The sequence below is a fragment of the Ictidomys tridecemlineatus genome, chromosome 1 (assembly GCF_052094955.1).
Source record: "Ictidomys tridecemlineatus isolate mIctTri1 chromosome 1, mIctTri1.hap1, whole genome shotgun sequence".
In the NCBI taxonomy this organism is placed as follows: domain Eukaryota; kingdom Metazoa; phylum Chordata; class Mammalia; order Rodentia; family Sciuridae; genus Ictidomys; species Ictidomys tridecemlineatus.
The window spans coordinates 90,168,937-90,193,640 of record NC_135477.1 but is presented as its reverse complement, the minus strand read 5'-3'; the positions used below and the strand labels follow the sequence as shown (position 1 = coordinate 90,193,640).

The window sequence follows — 24,704 nt, the reverse complement described above, 5'->3', positions numbered from 1 at the left end:
TCCCGCCTCCTGACTGCACTCTCCCACTTCTGTAACCTGGCTTGCCTGCATTGACTAGACCCCCAAGCATCCCTTTTGCGGTTTTCAGGCTTATAAGGAGCGCCCTTGCAATTGTTCAGGGCTGATCAGGGGAACAGCTTTATGTTCTGGCCAGCTGCCACCAGTGTGCTTCAATAAAGGCTTGATTCGATTAAATGTGAGTGGTCTGGAAGTTAGTTTATGAAGCCCTGGGACAAAGCTTTAACTATAACAAGATGATGGGTCCAATTTATTCCAACATCTTTATAATTATTTCTAAGTTTTTTCAGGAACAAAAGATCTTTATAATTAAGGAAATTATATTATCTCAAGAAATGTGGGCAGAAGTTGTTTATTAACCACAGATTTGGGCAAGCATGTAAGACTTGGAGCTGTGTACACCAAAGGGGATTTTACACCTGACTCTGAATAAATGATTGAGTCACCTTTGATAGTCCCGGTGTTACTAGGACCTCATGCTTCCAAACACAGGTGCCTCACATCTCACTCTTTTGATACATGAATCAATTATCTTGTTCTCATTTTGCCTCACCTCTGGCTCAGATTTTCTACTTATATTCTCAGTTATCTTCCTAGACATAATAAAATGCAAGAATTTAATTTAAATAATAGGTGACTAAACTGTGCATCTCTTTAATTCTTTTTGACTCTATAGCCCATCTCCAAAATTAAGCTTGGACAATCACTATAATAATAAGGAAACATAGGACTAATAACCTAGGTAGGGAGAAGGAGCTTCTTTTCTCTCTCTCTTTGTGGTACTCAGGATTGAACCCAGGCCTCACGCATGCTAGGCAAGCAGTCTACCACTGAACTACATCCCCATTTTTTTTAATGTTATTTTGAGACAGGGTCTTGCTAACTTGCTGAATTTGGCATCAAACTTGCAACGCACCTGCTTCAGCCTCCCAAGCAGCTGGGATTATAGGTATATTCTGCCACATTGGCCTTCCCCTCTCTTTATTGGCAGAAGCAGAATGTGTTGGCCCTCCCTTTCTGCACCTGCTTCCAGGCCCTGGTCTTTCCTGGAGGTCTCCCATCCCCTCCTTCATCCCAAGAGCTCTCCCCAGCCTCCTGTGGGATTCTACTCAGGCATGGTCCTTTGCTCCCCACGGTTACAGGCTCCTTTCTCTTTGCCATTCCCTCATTAACCCCAGTAACAAGTGAGAAGAGCATAGGAATGAATTCATACCAGTTGGTGAGTGACTGATGTCCACTTCAACTCTTAGAGCCATTAGTTTGAAGTTAGATTTTGAATAGGACTTTGACTCACCATGTCAAGAAATCCAGGGAGTGACTTAAGAGTGAGCTATCCTGTTCTGAGTCTATATCTGTTATCAAGTACTTTTTGAGTGTCCCCGCCCCCGTGTTTCCACTTCTTTCAAAATTTTATGAAAGCTCCAAGCTTTCTGCCTCAAGGTTTTTTTTTTTTTTTTTTTGGGGGGGAGGGGCACATTCCAGGGATTGAACTCGGGGGCACTTGACCACTGAGCCACATCCCCAGCCCTATTTTGTATTTTATTTAGAGACAGAGTCTCACTGACTTGCTTAATGCCTTGCTTTTGCTGAGGCTGGCTTTGAACTCGCCATCCTTCTGCCTCAGCCTCCCCAGCCACTGGGATTACGTGTGTGCACCACTGAGCCCAGCTCTGCCTCAAGTTCTAATATATAGAGGAGAAATGACTAAGATAGGATAAGGCAGTGCACCCAGCTGATGCACATTTGATAACCAGCTCTGTGGAGCTCTGGTTTGTAAGGGTTGCTAATTTCTGTGGTGTAAATACTCCAAAAATGTCCATTTTCAAACTATCTATAGTTAAACAACTAGCTCCCCAAATTCCAAAAAGTTGAGTAGTTAGTAATTGCTTCTATTTGTTCTGATTGTTTTGCATATATAAATCTTTCCCAACAATGTAGTAAGCTCCATAAGTGGAGGAATTATATTGTAGATCTCCTGTTGGGCTCATGGACCCAGCATGATTAGACAAAAAAGTAGTGATTAAGTTTGAGAGCCCATTTCCTGTGGACATACTGCACAGCCAAGCAGGGAGATTATATTGGGATAGCAGTGGGATGCCTCCTCTTTCCATCAGCCTCAGGGCACACAGGAGAATATGGGAGTCATTGAACACTTCTGATAAGGAACCAGGCTCACTGAAATCAGACCAGGATACTATATGAATTAAGCTCAGACTCCCAACCAGATCCAATCAACCAACATACTTCTCTTCTGAGTTAGTATATTTTTGTGTATAGAACTTGATGTGCTTCAGTGATCAGAATGAATATTCCTTAAGAAGATGATCTGGGGCTCAGTTTGTGGCTCTGTGATAGAGCACTTGCCTAGCATGTGTGAGGCACTGGGTTCAATGCTCAGCATCACATATAAATAAGTAAATGAAATAAAGGTCCATCAACAACTAGTAAAAAAAAAAATTTTTAAAAAACAAGATCTGTAGCCAGGTGTGGTGGTGCATGCCTGTAATCCCAGCCTCTCAGGAGGCTAAGACAGGAGGATCACAAGTTCAAAGTCAGCCTCAGCAACAGGCGAGGCACTAAGCAAATCAGTAAGACCCTGTTTCTAAATAAATACAAAATAGGGCTGGGGATGTGGCTCAGTGGTCAAGTGTCACTGAGTTTAATTCCTGGTACCCCTCCTGAGAGAGAGAGAGAGAGAGAGAGAGAGAGAGAGAGAGAGAGAGAGAGAGAGAGAGAGAGACTGTCTAGTAAAGTGCCAAGAGGTCCAGTTCCAGGGAAAGGTCATTAAAATAGCTGTAAGTTATGGTATAGCCTACCTGTACCATACAGTGAGTGGAGAGCCAAGAGAGTCAGAGGGCTCTTGGAAGAACTAGGAGCTCAGGAAATGACCTTTCAATAAATGTATACAGTGAGGAAAACAGGGAAGATGGAGAACAACCAAATGAATATACTTCTCTTCCCTGGGTTTTGGAATTGGAAAAGATTTGTAAATGCTATAGACTGAAAAGCAGCTGTGGCCTAGAGGTCACTGGTCCCAAGAGACTAGTCATCAGTGCTCATGACTGGTGGACAGGCACGAGTTCTCTTTACCCGTTGGAGATGATGAAGGAGATCAGACGTTCTGAATTACAAGGCAACACACACAACTCAGCTTTATACTTAAGGAGGATGCCTGGAAGTTCTCCATGTCTCATATTGGGAGGATGCTCTATTGTATTTTCTGACTACCAAAATCATGGTAAAATGTGGTAAGAGTGTTTAATCCTTTATTTATGGTTTAAGTTATTTGGGGAATTCTGGAATAAAAGAATATATTACTACAAAGAAATATTCTTTGGAACTAAATTTCTAGGGCATTTATAAAATTTTCCTGGTTCCTTGGTTTAAACTGGAAAGTAAGAAAGGTAGGTGTACAGATTAGGCAAATTTCTGCCTCTACATATAATTAATAGTACTAGCACAGAACATGGCTGTGAGCAGCTTTTTGAGTCTTAGGAGGGCTTATGTGACCCATTCATGCACTGTTGTCCTGATTACTTAGGAGATATTCATTCAGCAAACATTTATTGGATATCTACTACACTTCAGGTACCAGGTGGACAGCATAAGACATAATTATTTTCAATAAATTTACAGTCCACTAGGGGGAGCCAAATGTATAAATAAGTGTAAGAATTGTGTTAATGATAGAAGTCTGTGGAAGGTGTGCATGAGGTGAGGGGAGAGGATCTGAAGGAATTGGGCAAATCTGTCCCAGGGCTGGTCATAAAAAATCTTAATTGGCAAGGTGTCCCTGGGCAGGTATTTCTGGGCCTCCCTACCTAGACTGAGGAGGCTGCTTAAGGTATACAAAGAACTGTTAGGTCTTTTGAGTGAAGCTGATTGGGGTGACCCAGATGAGACCCTTTGCTATGACCTTCTGATTCATGCACATGCTCAGTTTCACAGACTACGGGGCCTGAGGATAAAATATCATCCTGCAAGTTCAATGTGGAACCCTCAGAGAACACCATTCGCCATCAAACTGAGCCACATGTAAGCAATGCCTGAGTAGCATCGTTATTAGAAATGATGTCTTCTCCTTTATTTCTACATTCATATAAAAAGTTCTGATATATTTGGGCTGTAAAAGAAAGCCACAGTAAATACAAAGAAATTTATAGGAAATTAAAAAATATATAGTTTTAGCATTTGGAAAAGCAGTTATAGGTTGCTTCCTCTGTTTAATTATCCAAGCGATCAAAAATCTGGGTTTGAAACTCCTGGAAGTCCTCTGGGATGGTGTCTGCAAAAACAATGGGCGAAGGATGGTTAATTAGGAGCCTTTCTACCTGGAATCCAGATCCGTTTTGCATGTCAGTCAGGACTCCTGTAGGGGGCGCTCTCAGCTTGCCCAAGAGGCCCCACAGGCCCCGGCAGCCATTTTCTACTTCAGGCTGCTTTGCAAATTGTTGGCTGAAAGCCCAGCAACGCTCATTCATAGCCCTGAAGAAAATTAGCAGGCAGAGTGGCTTTTGAGTCTGTGATTATGTTTGAGCCATATGAAAATTAAGGCTGCCTGTAAATTGAATCTGACTGAATTTCTCACTGAACCCCAAACCTAAACCATGCCGTTAAATTCGATGGATCTAAATTTTCAAATTTATAAAATCAGAAAAATGAGATCCAATTCTGACTTCTGTTACACAGGGGCTATCAGATTTTAATGAGCATGTAGCATGAGCTTTGGGCTTTAGAGGGGAGAGTATGCTATAAAAATATGGTGGCACTGTCTGATTAATTCTAGTAATAACATTGTGCAGTAGCAGAATGTACGTTACCATTGCAGCGATACTTGAGGTTGGACCAGATGATGTTTTCTTGAGAGAAGCAAAAAACTCCAAGTCGGCCCCCACGCATAGTAGTGTCTATGGTGACCCCAGAGTCAGCCACCAACTCTGAGCCTTCATAAAATCGCACCCTGCAGACAACACAGGCAGAACAGGTCTCCATGAAGCCCAATGCAGGGTGAAGTGCCCATGAGGAGACCCAGGGTCCCATGACTTGCCTTTATTCTCTTTGACACTCATTTCCCACTGACCTGGACTGTGCTGTAGCTGGTCTCCCTCCCTATTAGACTGGAAGCTCCTTGAGGGCAGAACCTGTGTATCTATGTCTTCCCAGCCAGTAGCAGGGAGATGGTACAGGGACAATTCAATGGTCTTTCAAAAAACCCAACACAATTCTGGGACACAGTAAATTTGATAGGTATTTGCTGATGAGTTAAAAAGATATAGCCTGACATCCTGGGAGAAAGGCCCTTTGGCTACATCTTATGAGTGACCTTGTCTGGACAGATGCTTAGAACTTCTGCTTTTCCTCAGTTCTACTGGATATCACGCACAGACTCCCAGAGCCACAATTCACAATAGACAACAACATTCCCTACGTAGAAGTTCAGAAACCTGCAGGGAATTTTTGGTTGTCATGGTGGCATTGAGTGGCAGAAGTTAGGGACACTGGATGGCTTAAAATGCCTGGAGAGACTAGTCAAAATTGGTCCTGCATCCTGTGTGCTTTTAGAGTGTTTCTCCAGACACACAGAAGGATAACGGCCTGTTTGTAACAACTGGGGCCTAGAACTTAATTCCCTTTTACTTGTCTACATCACGTATATTTTAGACAGATTTTCATGTTAGCTGAAGTCTCCAGGGTAAATTGGGAAACTACTAAGTACTTTGTTTTGGTTGAAAATTGAGTTTTACCATTTTACAACTTCACATCACCTTTGGCAATACCATTGTAATATAATTTGTCACTGAATCATCAATCTGTATTAGAATGTCACTTTCACAGTGATTCTAGGCATATGGATGCTACTCTCTATTTCATTTTGTCTTCTGGTATGATTGTGCCCAAGCATTTATATTATTTTGTTGTATATTACTTTATTAATTATTAATAAAGTAATATACAACAAAATTGTATATTAATTTATTAATTATTTCTCTATTGTTAGAGCTCAGATTGACTTTCAAAAATAATATGTGTAGGTGGGTTATATTTCTTATGATTTCATTTTGGGATAGAAGAAGGGGTATTTCAACATATTTGTATTAAAAAAAGGATGTTGGTCTTAACAAGGCTGAGAACATGAAAGGCCATGCGCTTCCTTATTGTGGGGCAAACAGAGCCCATTAGACATAATGTCATAGAGGAGAACAGAATGAATTAGTCCAGATAAGCTTCTTTTTCCTTCTAAGTTGCTTTCCTGACCTGTTTAGGAGAATGCAATATATACTAGTTCCTAAAGGTACTATGTAAGCTGACATGGGTGTTGATCTGCAAATATGAAAACTGAAATAAGTATATTGTCTAAATTTTTCAAAGATGTAGGCCATTGTAACTCCTGAGATTAGTTTAAAAAAAAAACAGTCCTATAAAGAAATAGGGCATACCCATTACACAGTTCCAAAGCCACTTTCATGTTTTGGGGGATTTGTTACAGCAGTACCTTACTTGTTATGATTTAGATATTAAATCTTAGATATGAGGTGTCCCCCAAAAGTTCATTGTGAAACAATGAAAAATTTTCAGAAGTGAAATGATTAGATTATGAGATGTTTAAACTAATCAATGGATTAATCCATTGATATGGATTAACTAGGTGATAACTGTAGGCAGGTGGGGGTGTGGCCAGAGGTGAGACATTGGGGTTATGCCATTGGGGATTATACTTTGTCCCTGGTGAGAAGAGCTCTATTTCCTGGCTATCATGTCTTCTATACTCAGGTATCTTTTTCTGATCATAGCCAAGAAAAGTCTCAATGATCTGTATAATTAAGTCTGACCACTGGAATGATCCAGGTTAATCTATACATTCCAAGTTCCACATCGTATCTATAGAGTTTATTTTGCAATCTAAGGCACAGTATCAAGAGATTAGAAAGATTAGAATTTGGGGTCTTTATTCTGCCTGTTACTAGACAGATTACTCGCTTTACTCACTTTCCTAATTGATCTTTCTATCATTTATGAATCTAAACATTAAAAAAATCACATAAATGGTTTAGAATAAAAGAAACAAAGGAGACAATAGAGCTACGACAACTCTTGGAATGCATACTAATATTACATCTTAGGCCACAAGCATACAAAAATCATATAGAATATTAATAAGATGATTGATGGCATTTGAATTTATGTTGCTGATTATATATCATGTTGTATCATTATTATATTTTCTGATTTGATAAGCATATTATGGTTTTCACTTGTACTTAGGAAATATGTTCTAAAGTATTTAAAAATAAAAGACATGATGGCTAAAAAAAAAAAAATAGGGTAGATCACATTGCTTACATGATGAACAGTTTGTACCATACATGGTACGTAGCAGGTGTCACACTAGGCACTGGGGAGACAGAGATCAAGACACAGGTGCTGTCCTCCTGGAGTTTACAGTCCAGCAGTGAAGACAGACCATGAGGGACTCTCTATGTAAGTGATTACATAGGCCCAGAGGAGTCTCAGGGCAGAGCGCGTGCAGGCGTCTCAGCCACACATCCTTCCCTCCACCCATCAGCAGATCCACTCTCGGGCTTTGCTAAGGGCACAGCAGAAGGGCACCACCATCCATTTGCATGGGTCCCCCAATGCCTCCCCCAGAATCTCCTGCAATGCAGCACTTGGCCCTCGTTTCAGTCTGAGCCTATGTGTCTTCCTCCCACCTCTCTTCTGCGTGTCCTGGTCTGAAGTCATGGAAATCCTGGCAAATCCTCAAGGATAATCCCAGATCAGGACTAATCAGGGAAGCAAAGCCTCTGGGGTGAAGAATGGAGTATACCAGGGCAGGAGAAGAGACCCCCACCTACCTGATGTACCCCACCTGGGGCCTGTGCTGCAGGAACCAGCGATAGGACACCTTATCCTTCCAGCCCACGTTCCTGGAGTCCTTCCACAGCAGCCTGACCTGGTCGCTGGTGTCCCCTGTGTGCCACAGGGAGTTTCGGAGATGTTCCCCTGGGCCCGTCTTAGACTTTACAGCCTGGACAAGGACAGGAGGAGAGTGTTAGAAGAGGACACACAGACCATCTTTCTGTCTAGACCTGAGGTGATGACATGGTGTTGAATTCTGGTTACAGTCAGACGGCCTTGGACTTGTACAAAACAAATACTTAAATGTTCTTTCTTCTGAGGTGACCCCAGCCCCTTAGTACTAAGCAGGGAACAATACTGTCCTGCTCATTCCATACTTTTTCTATGATAAGTCCATTGCTTCCCCACATTGGCCCCAGGAGGGCTCCCCGCAAATGTCTGGCTCCTGAATTTGTCTTCTGCCCTCATGGGAATGATGGAGATAGCCCATCAGACCTTCTGTACATAGCTGGCCCTACTGACCACACCTGAGCCAGTTTCCAACACAGGATGCCTGAAGATGCACTCCAGACCTTCCCAATCTCTCTGACTCCATGTAGGCTCATGTTCCCTGATGGTCACCTAGAGATCTGAGTGTAGTTGTCATACAGGCAGGAAGGGAGTCTCTGGGTCAGCTCTCATCCTGACTATGTCATTGTCATCAATGTATCCATTTCTAAGATTATCTACGTGCCATTTGGGAGAACTTGGGATTTAAAGGGAGGGCAAAGGGCCCAGAAGAAGGGGTTTGACCACCATTACCTTAAGCTGGATGCCAGGTTCCGCAACAGCTCGGAAGGGCGTGGCTTGCCAATATGTCTGCTCCGTCTGTTTCCACATGACCACGTAGAAGCTGGAGCTATCTTGGTAACCAAAGATAAAGCCTGCATAGTCATCATCGGTCTGGGTGTTTACATGGAAGGTCCCTTCGAAGTCAACTCCGTTGAAAGCCGTGTACCCTGTGGAGATCAGATATGATTAGACAAACAGAAACATTGCCAGCTGGCAGAATTCTACAGGAGAGTAAACTGAGGCCCCAGACATACCCACTGCCAGGCCAGGATCACTGTTCATGGTCTGCACAATCTCCATGCCCTGTAGAAAGAGTTGAGGAAGTTCAGAGCCATCTCAAAGTGGACCAAGTAAATTTGGGGAACCCAGAACCCTGGGTGCCATGAGTGGCAGACTGGTGATGTGTGACCTCCATTAAAGGTTTCATCATCTGAGTACTTGTTGTATCTTGTTATGAGTCCAAAGAAAGCACAAACTGGCAAAGAATGTTTAAATAAAAGAAACTCTGGGTGTCACCTGAGGGCTGGTCTTATTGCCCACTAAATAGAAATAATTTTTCTAAGATTGTCACTTAAGCAGACTCCCCTTGATTGGGGAACATGTATTTCTAATATGGTTTGCTCTGTGACTCTGGAAAGTCTACTAAATCTCTCTGCCTTCCTTTCTCAGCTATGCAATGAGGAGGACATGGAGGAGGCTGATTACTATATCAGGAGCATGATTGGTCCGAGTTCCAGTTCCAGCCATCTCAGCCACTCACTGCAGAGCTACCCTGAGCAGTCTTCAAGGCTTTAGAAGACTCAATTTTATCATCTATAAAATGGGCACAATGAAAAGACTTTGTCTCAGGACTATGAGGAGGAACACATGAACAGCTTCCCGTTCTTAATCAGTACCTCTAAATGACACCTGCCACTATTAAAAAAGACAAAGCCGAGCTCTTGCCAACTCGGATACACTCACCTGGTTCAGGACCACCCAGTTGGGGTCGATCTGGGCATCCCCTTCGGGATCCAGAACCACGGTCTGGTAGGCTCTGAAGTCCGTCAGGGTGATTTCTGCATTCTCAGGGCAGACATCGATCCGGTCGATGACCTGGTCCTGGTCAAAGTCAGCCTCACAGATGTCTCCCACCCCATCACCTGAGTGGGGTGAAGAAAGAGGACAGGAGCTCAACAATGCCCATACTTACCACTCCTCAGCAGAGAAAGGGGCTGGACGGGGGACAGAAGACGAGCTCAAGTTCCCACCTCCAGGGCTAGGATTCACCAGTGTCAGGAAAGGAACCTTGGGGTTGGTCCTAGGCTTCAACCTGGACCCTGCTGATGGGCAATCAGATCAGCCCTCAGGTAACACCCAGAGTTTCTTGCAAGGTCAATGTTAACAGTTGCCCTTCACTGTGTCCTCAGGAAGTTTTTATGATATATGGTTGGGTTTACCAACTGGTGGCTCATAAGCCTGATCTTATGTAAGCGAATGTCCACAACATTTTCTAGGTTATAATGTGCAAAAAGCAGGGAAATTACTGTCACCAGAATCTTATAAATTCTGATTGGTCCCTCAGCTGAATTTGGCCTACAAGTGAATTTCATTCAACTGAAATGACATTTGAATTTGCATAGCTGGGGATAAAGCCTCTAATTACCTTAACCCCCACCGATCCCTGTCAACTCCTATCTGACTTGGTGCACACATGTCAATGCCTGGCTCCTGCAGGTGTCTGAGTTTGTGAATCCAGCCCATCCCTTTCTGTTGTGCCCTTCTCTCTGGCTCCTTTTCTGGGACCCCCAGTGACTGGAAGGAGCAAGGACAATGTAGCCACTCTCCCAGTCTCTGGGGGATGGAGCTGAGCACATGGCTGCGGCCTTGCTCTGTATGATCGCATCCTAGGGTGGCCCAGAAGCTGCAAAGTGATCAGCTCTGAGTTGGAGACCATTGTCTACCAGATGTCTACCGTCCACACAGAGTGTGCAGAGGAGCTGAGTTTGACGCAGCCATTACTGGGAGGCAAGAAAGCAGAGGATCTGAGTCCTCAGTGCCCTGAGGGGGGCAGTGTGCCTGGCCAGAGGGGGGTCTCAGGCAACCTGGGCTGGGCCTGCTTACTGTTGCTATCCTCCTGGGCTGGGTTAGGGACCAGCCGGCAGTTGTCTGGTCCCGGGGGCATCAGGTCCGGGATGCCATCATTGTCATCGTCATCATCACACTCATCCCCAATTCCATCCTTATCAGTGTCCAGCTGGGCACTGTTGATGACCGTGGGGCAGTTGTCTGTGCTGTCCTGGTGGCCATCTCCATCACTGTGGAGAAAGGATTTCAGTTCAGCAGGGGACAGGAAGGAGAATCTGGGTTGGAGGATTTTAACAGCCTTGGGATTTTATCAAACCCGATAGTTCGATTCCTTTGATGAGGCAGCCATTATGGGCTGCAGAGACAATTTTCCACTTCTTTAGCCTTTAAAAACAAGACAGCCATTTACTACTGAAGATAAGAGTCTGTGTCTGTGATTTGTGACCAGAGGCTCCTCTCGGTGCCTGGGGACTGTTAATGATCCCTGACTCTGAGGACATGTGAAGGGCACAGAGGGAGAGGCTGTGGTGCCAGCCAGCTCCAGAGAGAGTCCTGGCCCAGCCACCCTGACCAGCAGGAGACCATGCACATGACACTCCACATCTGTGGTTCAGTGACCTCATCTGTAAGGTGGGGATGGTAACGGTCCCTACTTCCTAGGATTGTTACGAAGAGTACGTGAGTCAATGATCAGAATTTTGCACAATTCAATTTTAATATATGAGAAAGCACTTGCTAAGTGCCTGTGAAAGAATCCTACAGTATGTTGTGTTTATTTCCTTTTATAATCCCTGGCCCGTGGACACAATGAGAATTCTGACCTGAATGCCATGGGGAGACTGGCAGAGAATACAGCTGCCCCTTCCCGAGAGGTGGGCCCAGGACTTCTCAGGGTTCTTACTCTCAGACCACCACTTTTCCTCTTTCAGGCTGAATGGCCATGGGAGGATGAGTCTGCACTGTCTCCCAGAGGTTACCCCGAGTCTCTTGACACCTCCCGTGGCTGCTTCAGATCACAGCAGATGCTCCTTTCACCCTGTGCCTTCTGTGGCCTCCCATCGGCAAGGAACTGCCCCTACACTACATGGGAGGGAAGCCAGGGACCAGTCATTCCACATGGCTCCAGGGGCAACAGAAGTCAGTCCAACCCTGGACAAACCGAAGACTGTCTCAACTGGTAGAATTCCTGTGCAGGCTCTCGGGCTGCTTTTTTAAACATACCATTGAGCTATTTCCATTAGCAACAACTATTCTATAGAGCCCTGAACATTTGTATGCAAAAAAAAAACAAGCAGTTCCTGTCCTCTCCCTCAAGGTTCACATTTGTGGGAATTAAAATGTGGCAGAATGAGTCATTAGTTTTAGGCAAATTTCTAGAGGCTGGTGGAATAGCATATTTTAGAAATCAGATGGTAATCCGAGTACAGGATGACCTGTGACAGGGGACATTCTTGATATACATCATTTAGGGGGGTTGTCAGGGTGCCAGTCCCACCTTCCACTCTGAAACCGAGAGATCTGATGTCAGACTCCCTTCCTGACTCGCCCTTCCTATACTGTGATACCAACAGTAACAGCCACCATTTTCTGCATATGGACTGAGAGCCAGTGCTGGGCTGGGAGTCTTACCTACAAGATCTTGAATTTTCACCATTACCTGTAACATGTGATTAATTATTTATATTTTTCAGATAAAGAAATTGAGACTCCAAGAGACTGAAAAATATGTCCAAATCACTCAACTTTGTATGTGCTCAGCAATGAAGACACGGAACATACTGAGGGAGCTGTCTTTGAGCAAGGTGTAGATGGAGAACTGAGTCTGCAGCGCAATATGTGATCCAGGTACTAGGAGAGAAGCTGAGTCTCTTGCTGCTTTGCCTTATAGCATCCTTGCCCTCTTTACTCTGGTTCTGAGTGCCTCTCTATGGAGTTCCCCAAGGAGTACAGGGGTTAGAGCCTAGGATAGCAGGTATCATCCAGAGATGAGTGGCACATGGCTGTGTTTCTTTTGTGATGCTCCTACAGCATCTTTTTTTTTTTTTTTTTTTTTTTTAATTGCAGTGCTAGGGATGGAACCTAGGCCCTTGAGTATGCTAAGCAAGGACTCTATCACAGCTACATCTCCAGCCAGCCCTGGTCTTAATGTGGGACTCCACTGTGTTGGGCTAGGAGGGTTGGCAAAATTTGCTTGCACAGAACAAATTTAACTCAAATAAGAGAAACTAAATGGAAAAACGTGAAGGACAATGAAAGTAATAGTGATCCCTCAGCAAACTGATATCTATGTTGGGATGATGGTGGAGTTTTCCTGAATTGAAAGAATATAACCAGAACGTTAGATTTACAACAGAAATCATGCTAAGCACTTCTTATGAATTAACTTCATCTTCCCAAAAGTCCTATGAGCTAGATCTACTGTCATCCCCACTGTACAGAGGAGAAATTGAGGCACAGAGAGATTAGGTAACTAATTTAAGATTAACCAGATTGTAAGAGAAAGAATGGTGACTCATGTCTGGCTGTCACACTCTAGAACCTGTCTGTAGGGCATGGTACCACTGTGCCTCTCCTGCCATAGAGCTTCCTTGCTGGAGTATCCAGTGGCCTATTCTACCACTGCTATCTCCTACACAGCATTTCCAGAGAGGAATGGTGGCCCTGACTGGAGACAGAGCTGTCCCAATAGCAGCCCCAGAGAGATCCAGAATACACCCAGACAGATCCCAAAGCCTGCTATCAACAAAGCTCCGAAAATTAAAATTTTGCATCTGCCTGCCTGAAGTGGGACATAGGCCGTACCTGTCCTGATTGGTGTCACAGGAGTCCCCAACCAAATCATTATCCACGTCAGACTGCAAAGAGAACAGAATGTGTTATTTATCCCTGGGCCTGCATGTACAGAATGTTCTAGAGAAGGCAGACCTCACCCATCATCACTGGATTTCAGGAATTATTTCTCTGGAGTTAGGATGGTACAAAACTGCAAAAGGACAACACCATATTGGTGTAGGCACAATGCTGAATTTTCAAAAAAGCCTTCTAAAATATCAAGCTGCATGGATGGGCTGCCTACACACCAGATGAGCTGATTGGGAAAGGGTGCCCGGCTAGCATGGTGGCAGGTGGAGATGCAGAGCTCTGGCATGAGTTGGAAGGGAGCCAGCCATAGGCATGAGGACAAAGCAAACTGACTTTGCTTTGCTTCCGTATTTTGGAATGGAGTCAAAATGGTGAGTCACCGAGGGCAACAATGACTCCCCTCTCGAAGGGCTCCAGAAACAAATGACACATCATGCCCAATTATCCAGACAGGGAGGGGGTGTGTAAAGGGAAACTCGACACGTCACTGACTGAACTTAATCTGAAATGTCCATACATAGGCTGTGCAGGGATCTAGGGACTAACGGGACACATGATTAGGCTCTCAATGGTTAACTTCCACGTTCCATTTTCCTTTTAGCAGAAAAAAGTTATTCTGGGCATCATTAAGCTCAAGTTACTAACATCAGCAGTGCTCTTCAGCTGGGAGACTTTATCCTGAAGGCCTCAGAAGACCCCATCCAGACTCTTGTAGTGCTCGTGCCACCATCCTCAAGCCTAATGTGTGTCATTTCTCCACCTGTCCTCTGTTACATAAGTGGCAACAGGCAGGAGCCGGCCAACAGGCTCTGCTGTGTTCCTCGGGACGTTGGTCTTAGATGAATCTTTGCCTAAGACAGTTCAGCCTAGAGTTTGAATTCCCCTGAAGCCTACTAACCTGGTTAGGGTTGCTGACATCAGGACAGCTATCACAAGCATCCCCCACACCATCACCATCCTTGTCCCTCTGGTCACGATTGGCAACTCTGGGGCAGTTGTCCAAAATGTTTTTTATTCCTGCAAGAAAAGAATGCTACCTTGGTTCAGGGGAACATGACAGAAGGGAATGTGACACACTGACTTCTGGGTGATACAGAGGTCAGGCCCATGGTCATTGTCACAGTCATTACCCTTTTCAGCAGTTAGCTGAAGGTCCCATTTAAAATTCCATTTTAAATGGGACCTGCAGAATGTTTGCCCCACATGAGATGTGGTTTTGGAAAGTCATTTCAAAGGAAGGATTCTGGAAGACATAAAAAAGGAATAGCTCTTATAGGCATTTATCCACTGATTTGGGATTCGTGCAAAAGAAGTGGGGGGCACGATGGCTGGTTGGGCTGACCCTGAGAGGGAGGACCTAATGGTGTCCGAGTTATGACTTGGATGCAGGGTTCTGGACAGTGGTATGCTGGAGTCAGGCCCACTGAGTCCCTCTTGTGCCAATTTTGCATTGAATGACATCATATTGGTAGTTTAAAATCGTTGATGGGAGAAGTAGCATTGCAGAAATTGACGAATTGGGGCTTTCTTTTTTTTTTTTTTTTTTTTTTTTATTGAGCTGGTTTGTCAGTGCACCACTGGGTCAGAGGCATCAGATGGGCTTATAGAAGATGAGGTCATGCTTTAGGGAGGTATAGATACTCTGTGTGGTCTCTGTGTGTGTGTGCATGCATACATGTGTGTTTGGAGTGGGTGGTATTTCTAAAGGGTTTTCTCCCCGTGCTCTGTGTTTTGGTATGTTTTCCAGCCACTACCAGATCCCACGCTATCCTTCAGTGCTCGTCATCTCTATGCCACGGGAGTCATACAGAATCAAATGACCTCCCTCAAGTCTCATGAAGTTCCACAGCTGCCTAGGTCTAGGAGGGGCCTCTTACACGGACCTCACACAAAGTTCCTGTAGCAGGGTTCCCAGAGCTGTGCAGTATAGCCACCCTGCTTCCAGAACCCGACCCAGAATAGGCAGAGGATGGCCATATTTCCCTGAGGGGCCTGGGTCTCAGAAGTGTGCCTCAGAGGGTCTCGTCTGTGAATCTGTTCAAAGCTCAATTCTCCATTTCCAGGTGGAGAAAGGTGGTGAGGAAAGTACAATTGGGGAAGGTAGATCCCCTACAGGACACAGCCCTGACATGACCCTGCTGGAAGGGGTTTTTATTAAGTTCCTAGCAATGACCTAGAATTCCAGAAACATCTACAGTTATTAAACAGGGGCATGAGCTGTGGAGTCTCCTACAGAGACAAGCCAGCCCTGGGCCTCCAGGCTGCAGTGAACCATCAGCGTGGGAAGCCCTGAGTCAGCAATTCTATTCCTACTCTTGAGAGAGGACAAGGACAAAAGGACAAATGAATCCCAAATAAATGACAGAGCAAAGCAAACCCACCATCTCCATCCATGTCATCATCACAAGCGTCTCCTTTTCCGTCCCCGTCAGTATCTTTCTGGTCATTATTTAAGACTGTCCGGCAGTTGTCACAGGCATCCCCAAAGATATCTTTATCGCTGTTCCTTTGGTCCACATTGTGAGTCAAGACACAGTTATCCTAAAAGAGGGGATGAGGGGACACTTACTCAGACTTTCACTAAATTCACTCCCCCCACTGGAAGGAGAGGTGGCCCAAGTCTATTAATTTTATTTTTCAAACATTTGCGAATCTTATGAAATAAAAAGTTGCAGAGGGATGGGGATATGGCTCAAGCGGTAGCGCGCTCGCCTGGCATGCGTATGGCCCGGGTTCAATCCTCAGTACCACATACAAACAAAGATGTTGTGTCGGCTGAAAAACTAAAAATAAATATTAAAAAAAATTCATTCTCTCTCTTTCTCTCTCTCTTTTTTTTAAAAAAAAAGTTGCAGTGCTGCTGGTCTTGGTGGTGCATGCCTATAATCCCAGTGGCTCAGGAGGCTGAGGCAGGAGGATTGCGAGTTCAAAGTTAGCCTCAGCAAAAGTGAGGCACTAAGCAACTCAGTGAGACCCTGTCTCTAAATAAAACACAGGGATGTGGCTCAATGGTCAAGTGCCCCTGGGTTCAATCCCTGATACCAAAAAAAAAAAAAAAAAAAAATAGTTTCAGTGCTATGGGGACAGAGTGGCAACTAATATTTGGAATGATCAATATAAATAGTTGATGGGGTTCTCTTCCATCATCCCTGGCATTTGGCATCACGTGGTAGTTCATGGGTGCTCCCCACAAAACTGGTACCTGTTCATTCAGGATCCCATCTCCATCAGCATCCTCGTCACAAGCATCTCCAATGCCGTCTCTGTCTGCATCTTCCTGGCCAGAGTTTGGCACATACTTGCAGTTGTCCTAAGGAGGAAACAGCTCAGAGTGACATCCTACTTCCTGTCTTACATTGAAAACCAGCTATAATCTCAAGACCAAGTGTAGCTGACTTTATCGTTGGTGGCTGTTTTGCTTCATTTGAGATGCAACTACTTTAAAAATGCAATTTTAAATGGGACCTGCAGAATGTTTCCCCCACATGAGATGTGGTTTTGTAAAGTCAAAGTGTGTACTTACGTGAGTGTGTGTGTGTGTGTGTGTGTGTGTGTGTGTGTGTGTGTGTGTGTTTCTCTTGCTTCTCCGTCTTACCTTCTTGCAGTTCCTGGCAGAGCATGGCAGTTCTTCATCAGGGTAACTGTCGATGTCCACATCCTTTCCACAGACATAGCCATCACCAGCCCACCCGACTCCGCACTGTGAAAGGAAAGCCCATTAGAGGCCTGGGAAGCTGAGCCTGGCCAGGAGGCGGGAAGCCAATAGGGTCTCTGCTCCTGTATGTGCATCCCCAGGGGAAGGGCCTGAAGCCTAGCAGCTTTGGTTAGATGAGATTTTAAAACTATTTAATTGCATTTGGATAGTCTAATGGTTCAAAATTCAAAAGACACAAAGCGAAATCAATGCTAAAAACTATCCTTCTGCTCCTGTTCCCATGGCTCAGGCAATCAAAGGAATCCATTCTTATGTTACACTGTCAGAGAGTCTGTGCACAGACAAGCCAGTGTCTTTCTCTCATTTTGTCCTTTTGCAAAATTGTGTGTGTATATCATTGTTTATACATCTACACACACACACACACACACACACACACACACACACACACACACACACACACACCTGTTCTACACCTTGGCTTTTCTTTTTAAAAAAACTCCCCATTCTGTCTTGGAGCTCTTTCCATATTGTTCCATGTAGATTCATGCCATTCTTTTTGATGGCTGCAGACATATCACACCTATGATTGTCTGGATACACCTCAATTAATTCAACTAGTTTTCCACTGGTGGGTGTCAGGCTTCTAATGTCTCTCCTGTTGCTAACAATGCTGCCACCAATAATTCTGGCCCATTAGTCATTTTGTGTATGCGTACTAGTTTCACAGCATGGAATTTCTGGTTTAAAGGGATCTGCATTTGTAAGTTTGAATTATGGTCCCAACAGTTTTCAGGTGAATGTCCAACTTATTCTTCTCCTGAAAATGAGTGATTGGGTGGAGTGGTTCCTGTGGCATTTTCCTTATCATTCTCGAATCACAGTCTTATCTCTCAATTTGTCTTCTGGATTAATTTCTACCAAAGGGGGAACCTTCCAAGGTACTTATCTCTTTTTACATCCCTTTCTTTTAGCAGAAGGTTCCCACAGGTGCAGTGTGAGATCAATGTCTCTATCTGCCTGGAGATGTGTACCTGAGGATCCTGCTGCCACTAATGGTGAAGGTAAGCCTTCACCTTCAGCAGAACGAGGGTGAGGTTAACAGCTGTTCTGTAGCCAACTTTTCAGAAACATGTTCTCCTATCTTTACAATAATGTTGCAAGGTCGCCATTCTTTTCCACAGAAGAGCCAGGTAGGCTCAGCCTAGCTCAGTGCCTTGCTCAGAGCTGGGAAATGTGACCTTAAGTCTGTCCCATTCCAGTGAGTTTTGCCATTTATACATGGTTCATGTGCATGTTTTGAGTTCTTCTTCTGCTAATCTACATCTGAGGAGGCCAAGTTAGAGGATGACAATACACCAAGGAGAAAGGAAACCTTTCCAGAAGGGTCCTGGATATGAGATGGAGCAGGTTGGGCTGTCCTGGGGAAGAATAGGCAGGACATTGGAAGGAGGAGGGGAAAAGGGGGGCATAAAAAATGACAGAACCAGAAATGCAGGGAGAGGAAAAATGAACCCATGGCATAAAGACAGAGCAGGGAAAGAATCTGAGGGAGAAAGTCTGGGCCAACGGGAAACACACTTTGCAGAGCAAATGTGAAATTTCCTGGCCTCTCTAATCAAAATAAGGTGCTTTGGGAGCAGTGGTTTCCTGAGCGGCAGCCTGCCTGTCTTATCATCTGCTCTCTCCCTTTGCAGCCAGAGATTGAGAAGGCCAGATTCCAAAGAAATCCTCCCAGAGCTCACCAATCCCTGCTCAATTGCTTCAGCAAAATGCCTTTGGAAGGCCTGGAGAGTTTAGCCATGGGGTATGGTCCTTGACTCACTTTAATGAGGAAAAATTTCCTCTAGGAACAAATACATTTTTAATGAGCCATTTTTCTGGCAGATTAAATTATTTTAGTAGTCACACCAAGTTTATTAATCCTTTACCATCTGTCGTTGTGCCTTATTACAAATTCAAAACATATTAAGAGCCCAACACCCACCATCCCAGGGGCGTCATCAATTTGTTCACAGAAAATGAGGACTTAAACACAGAGACACACTTGCTACCCAGTGACTTTTTTCTTTTTTTCCCCTACCAACAGGAACTGGGGAGCTTTCTGGGATATTTCCCCTCTGACAACAGTACATCTCTTCATCCTGAAGTTGTTCCAGAATATCTGGATTGCCAGGGAAGACTACTATCCTTACTTCTTTTACTTATTTTTGACTCTTCTTATTTTTCCCATATGAAAAGTGGCATGATAATTGCAGAAAAGCTTCCAGGAATGAAGACCAAGGATTCTCAGTTTAAGGTATGAGGAAGAGGACACATTCTCACAGAATCCATGCTGCAGCCCAGGGGTGCTTGCTATGACCCTCAGACTGGCTGAAGGGCCACCTGCTGGGGGCCTGGCACCCAGGAAGTAGGGAAGAAGTGAGCAGCCAAGGTTGGCTGACTTGTCAGTACCCACAGTCCCCGAGGACTCTGGGTCCTGGAGTTTGGGAATAGGTGGTCCTTCCCAAAGGGCCCTCTACAGGCTCAGCACGAGGCCCATGTCAGCTGTGGGTGCTCGGCTGTCTGCCCAGGTTCCTCCTGCCCACACTGGCTCCAGGGCTGGGAATGGACAGGAAACATGACCATACACTGAGCTGTCCCTGCACTAGGGCTGAGCAGGACATAAAAGAATGGCATTGTTCCCCACTTAGACTCACTATATAGTGGAGGTTTCTCCTAAGGACTGTCAACAGCCCCCACCTCTGCATTGTGACACCCCCTGAAAATGGACATGAGAGGTCTCAAGGGTACGGAGAATCAGAAATGGCAGCAGGTATGCCTGTCAAATACAAGTGGACAGGGCAGAAGAAGGAAAGGGAGGAGGAGAACGAGCCTGGATTCTTGGGCTTCTCCACAGAAGGTGCTTGGAAGCTGGGGCTCCACCATCCAGGTGAGCAACTGAGTAGTGTTACTCCCATGGCTTTCATATGTGGTTCATATAAAAGGGAAAGAACAGGCAGCCAAAGGTTAGGTGGGCTCTGGACTGCTCCCTACAAACCCAGCGGTCTTGTCACATTCTATGCCCATTTTGATGGCAACATTTTCATTTCAGAGCACTTTTACCTAGAAGCAAGCAAAACTGGAGGGAGGTAGTGTTTGAAATGGAAGAGGAAAAACAAAGCAAGAAAACAACTTACCACGCAGGTCACTTCGCCCTGCCTCTCCTCAATGCACCGTGCATTCACACTGCAAGGGTTCAGCTCTGGATTTCTGCAGTTTCTTTCAGTTTTGCATCCCCTTGTCTGGTCACCAGTGAACCCTGGTTTGCAAGGCCCACAGCGGTAAGACCCCTGCAACGGACAAAGATGAGAGGATGAACCAGGGGTTCAAACCTGTGAACAAAGGCACTGTTGTTTATATATATATATATATATATATATATATATATATATATATATACACTCATTGATTCCAGGATTAAGTAGGCCCAGGCCTGTCTCTCTGTTTGCATGTGTATATTATGCAGTCAAGTGAATGTTGGTGAAAACATCATTAGATCGAAGCTGCAGAGGGCCTTGTAGACAATGAAGGTATAGCACTGAAGGGAGAGAAGGGTCAGCAGTGACCCAGCAGCACTCTGGCCCTGCCAGCTGCACTGTGGAGGGTGAAGGAGGAAAGGCTGAAAGTTCTAATGAGTCCCGGAAGGTGGAGTAGGGAGCTTCGCCCTGGAGTCAGGGAGATGATTTGGTTAGAAAGGCCTTTTTTTTTTTTTTTTAAACTATTCCTTTGGCTCTTTTATAATTAAATGACAAAGAAACAGGCACAAAGTGAAATGTTGGTGGCTTGCATTGAGAATTCTTGATGAGGTAGTTTGCTATGGAAGAAGAAACTGGCAAATGAGCTATCAGCTCCACCACAATGGCACTTCCAGGGACACACAGGATCTCTTTTTACATTTTTTTCTTTTTTTAACAGTTAAAAAATATTTTGTACTAAAAATTTTAGCCTAATTGAGGTATAACTGACAAATTGTATATATTTAAAATTCAATATATTTAAAGTACACAGTGTGATGGTGTAATATATGTATATACTGTGAAGTAATTATCACAGTGAGTTAATTAAGACATCTCTCACCTCCTCTAGTTATTTTTCTTCCTTTGGTGAGAACACTAAGATCTACTCTCTTAGCAAATTTCACATCTACAGTACAGTATTGTTATCTACAGTCTCCATGCCATACAATAGATCCTCAGAACTTACGCAGCCTATACAGCTTTACTGAGATAAGAATACATACCATAAAAGATTCCTGTATAAAGTATGTAGTTGAATATTTTAGTCACTCAGGAACTTTTCATGGGCAAGTCTGAAGGATGCTTTGCAATGATTTTTTATGATCTGTCAGCTTCACTGGGTATCCCTCACTCCTTTTCTTGATATCTGCTCTTTTTCTTTGCCTACTCCTTCATCTTTTGGATTCCCTGGAGGTCTATCCATTATCTACTTTTCTTCTCTGTGAGTGGCTTCTGTTATTACTTTTGTATGTGTATGTGTGTGTGTGTGTGTATGTGTGTGTATGTGTATGTGTGTGGTGCTGGGGATTGAACCCAGGGCCTTGTGCATGTGAGGCAAACACTCTACCAACTGAGCTATATCCCCAAGCCCCTGTTATTACCTGTTATTTCTCAAATCTATTTTTGCAGACCAGCTTTGTCCTGGTAAAAAGCTAAGAAGCTACACAATGGAATATTAATCAGCTATAAAGAAAAACGAAATTATGGCATTTGCTGGTAAATGGATGGAACTGAAGACTATCATACTAAGTGAAATAAGCCAATGTCCCCAAACCAAAGGCTGAATGTTCTCTCTGATAATGTGGATGCTACCACACAATAAGGGGGAGGAGGGAAGAATAGAAGTTCACTGGATTAGACAAAGGGGAATGAAGGTGAGGGAATTGGTGTTCCCAATGAAGGAACGGGAAAGACAGTGTAATGAATCAGACATGACTTTCCTCTGTTTGTATATGAATACACGACCAGTATAACTCCACATCATGTTCAACCCCAAGAATGGGAAGTGACACTCTACGTATGTATAATATGTCAAAATACACTCTACTGTCATGTATATCTAAAAAGAACAAATAAAATAAATTTTGAAAAAAAGAATGCTTAAAGCTATGTCTCCTGATAGTGTAGCTACTGAGCAGCTGTTTAAAGTGGAGAGGGGGGAATAATTTCATTGATCCTATTACAATTGGTCTTAATATTGTTCTTCTGTTATGCACATTATGTGGGACAGAGTAAGTAAGTCATATTACAAAAGCTAAGAAGCAATAAATCCTAGTACATTCCAAAGCAGTAAAGTATCATGGGAGAAGAATTTGAGCTTTGTAGTCAGCCCGGAAGGATAGTGAGAAGGGACCTCAGCCTAATTATGCAACTCTCCTGTGTCTCAATCTCTTCAACGGTAAAATGGGGATAATAATAGTGCCTAGGCATAGGGCTGTTGTGACAGTTAAAATAAATGACTTGATGTTTGTGAAGAACTTTTGCTTATAAGGAAATGAGGAAACTAAGATTAAACAGCTTTTCCAGGGATGCTAGTAACCTGGAAGAGTCGTAAATGGAGTCAGAACTTTTTCTTGTTGCTGGTCCACCCTGCTACCTCTTTCATCTTAATACTGTTGATAGGAACTTTCAGAAATAAAACTCATATCTGAATATTAAATTACAGACTCCTTTGTACTAAGCATTTTCATTTAATATAAATGACTTGTGCAAAGTTTTATGAAAATAGTGCTGTTTGGGGATTGAGTAATCACCAGAATAATACTGAACTGTTAATATAAACCAAGAGGTGCTTCATATTTTCAAAGTACAAGGGTGGCAGTAAATTATCAAATAAAGTTCCCCAAAGCACAATATTGCAACTTTAATACAAGAAAAAGAACAAACCTGGCATTTAAAAATTTCTTATATTGAATATGACTTGTAAATAATTCTTACAGTAAACACATTTGTAGCAAGCTTTTGCCCTAGTTCTGTCAATCAAATGTATTATTATTCCCCAGTGTTCTACGTGTTTGGAGTTAGGATCTATGAACCCACTAATGCTTCCATAATGGTCCTGGTTTGGTAGCAAAAAATCAAACCAGAGACTCTGCATCTAATAAAAGAAAAAGTTGGTCCTAATCTCCATCACGTGGGGTCGGGCCCCAATTTCCTAAACACCTATAGCACAAGAGTTAAAAATCAAGAACCAACAAATGGGACGTATCCAAACTAAAAAGTTTTTTCTCAGCAAGAGAAATAATATGTGAAGTAAATAGGGAGCCTATATCCTGGGAACAAATTTTTACCCCTCACACTTCAGATAGAGCACTAATCTCTAGAGTATACAAGGAACTCAAAAAGTTAAACAACAACAAAAAACATAAATAACCCAATCAACAAATGGTCCAAGGACCTAAACAGACACTTCTCAGAAGAGGACATACAATCAATCAACAAATAAACGAAAAAATGCTCTCCATTTCTAGCAATCAGAGAAATGCAAATTAAAACTACTCTAAGGTACCATCTCACTCCAGTAAGATTGGCAGCCATTATGAAGTCAAACAATTACAAGTGCTGGTGAGGATTCCGGGGAAAAAGGTACACTCATACACTGATGGTGGGACTGCAAATTGGTACAACCAATTTGGAAAGTAGTATGGAGATTCCTTGGAAAGCTGGGAATGGAACCACCATTTGACCCAGCTATTTCCCTTCTCACACTATACCCAAAAGACCTAAGAAGAGCATACTACAGGGACATAGCCACATCAATGTTTATAGCAGCACCATTCACAATAGCTAGACTGTGGAACCAACCTAGATGTCCTTCAATAGATGAATGGATAAAAAAATGTGGCATTTATACACAATGGAATATTACACAGCACTAAAAAACAACAAGATCATGGCATTTGCAGGGAAATGGGCGGCATTAGAGCAGATTATGCTAAGTGAAGTTAGCCAATCCTTAAAAAGCAAATGCCTAATGTCTTCTCTGACATAAGGGGTGACTCAAAATGGGGTAGGGAGGAAGAGCATGAGAAGAAGATTACCACTAAATAGGGAAAAGAGCATGAGAAGAAGATTACCACTAAATAGGGAAAAGAGGAATGGGGTAGGGAGGAAGAGCATGAGAAGAAGATTACCACTAAATAGGGAAAAGAGGAATCCTTAAAAAGCAAATGCCTAATGTCTTCTCTGACATAAGGGGTGACTCAAAATGGGGTAGGGAGGAAGAGCATGAGAAGAAGATTACCACTAAATAGGGAAAAGAGGAATGGGAGGGAGAAGGGGAATTGCACGGAAGATGGAAGGACACCCTCATCGTTATACAAAACACATGTATGATGATGTAAGGGGAAAAAAAG

At 43.7% G+C, this 24,704-nt stretch overlaps 1 protein-coding gene and 1 non-coding gene across 2 annotated transcripts in view; both read right to left on the bottom strand.

The window, feature by feature from the left end:
• Window positions 1–4,077: 4,077 nt before the first annotated feature.
• Thbs4 (thrombospondin 4) overlaps window positions 4,078–24,704 on the bottom strand; it is a 47,071-nt gene continuing 26,444 nt past the window's right edge. Inside the window, exons 10-22 of the mRNA XM_005329010.5 lie at window positions 20,470–20,622; window positions 17,231–17,335; window positions 16,838–16,945; window positions 16,017–16,176; window positions 14,534–14,652; window positions 13,576–13,628; window positions 10,810–11,003; window positions 9,670–9,848; window positions 8,961–9,009; window positions 8,677–8,873; window positions 7,872–8,044; window positions 4,839–4,978; window positions 4,078–4,303 (exon numbers count right to left, since the gene is read on the bottom strand). Of these exons, the coding sequence (XP_005329067.2) occupies window positions 4,242–4,303; window positions 4,839–4,978; window positions 7,872–8,044; window positions 8,677–8,873; window positions 8,961–9,009; window positions 9,670–9,848; window positions 10,810–11,003; window positions 13,576–13,628; window positions 14,534–14,652; window positions 16,017–16,176; window positions 16,838–16,945; window positions 17,231–17,335; window positions 20,470–20,622 (1,692 nt within the window). The 3' untranslated portion in view covers window positions 4,078–4,241. The remainder of the gene's footprint in view (window positions 4,304–4,838; window positions 4,979–7,871; window positions 8,045–8,676; window positions 8,874–8,960; window positions 9,010–9,669; window positions 9,849–10,809; window positions 11,004–13,575; window positions 13,629–14,533; window positions 14,653–16,016; window positions 16,177–16,837; window positions 16,946–17,230; window positions 17,336–20,469; window positions 20,623–24,704) is intronic.
• Trnav-cac (transfer RNA valine (anticodon CAC)) lies at window positions 21,861–21,934 on the bottom strand. The gene has a single exon. It is a non-coding gene; the product is annotated as a tRNA-Val (tRNA).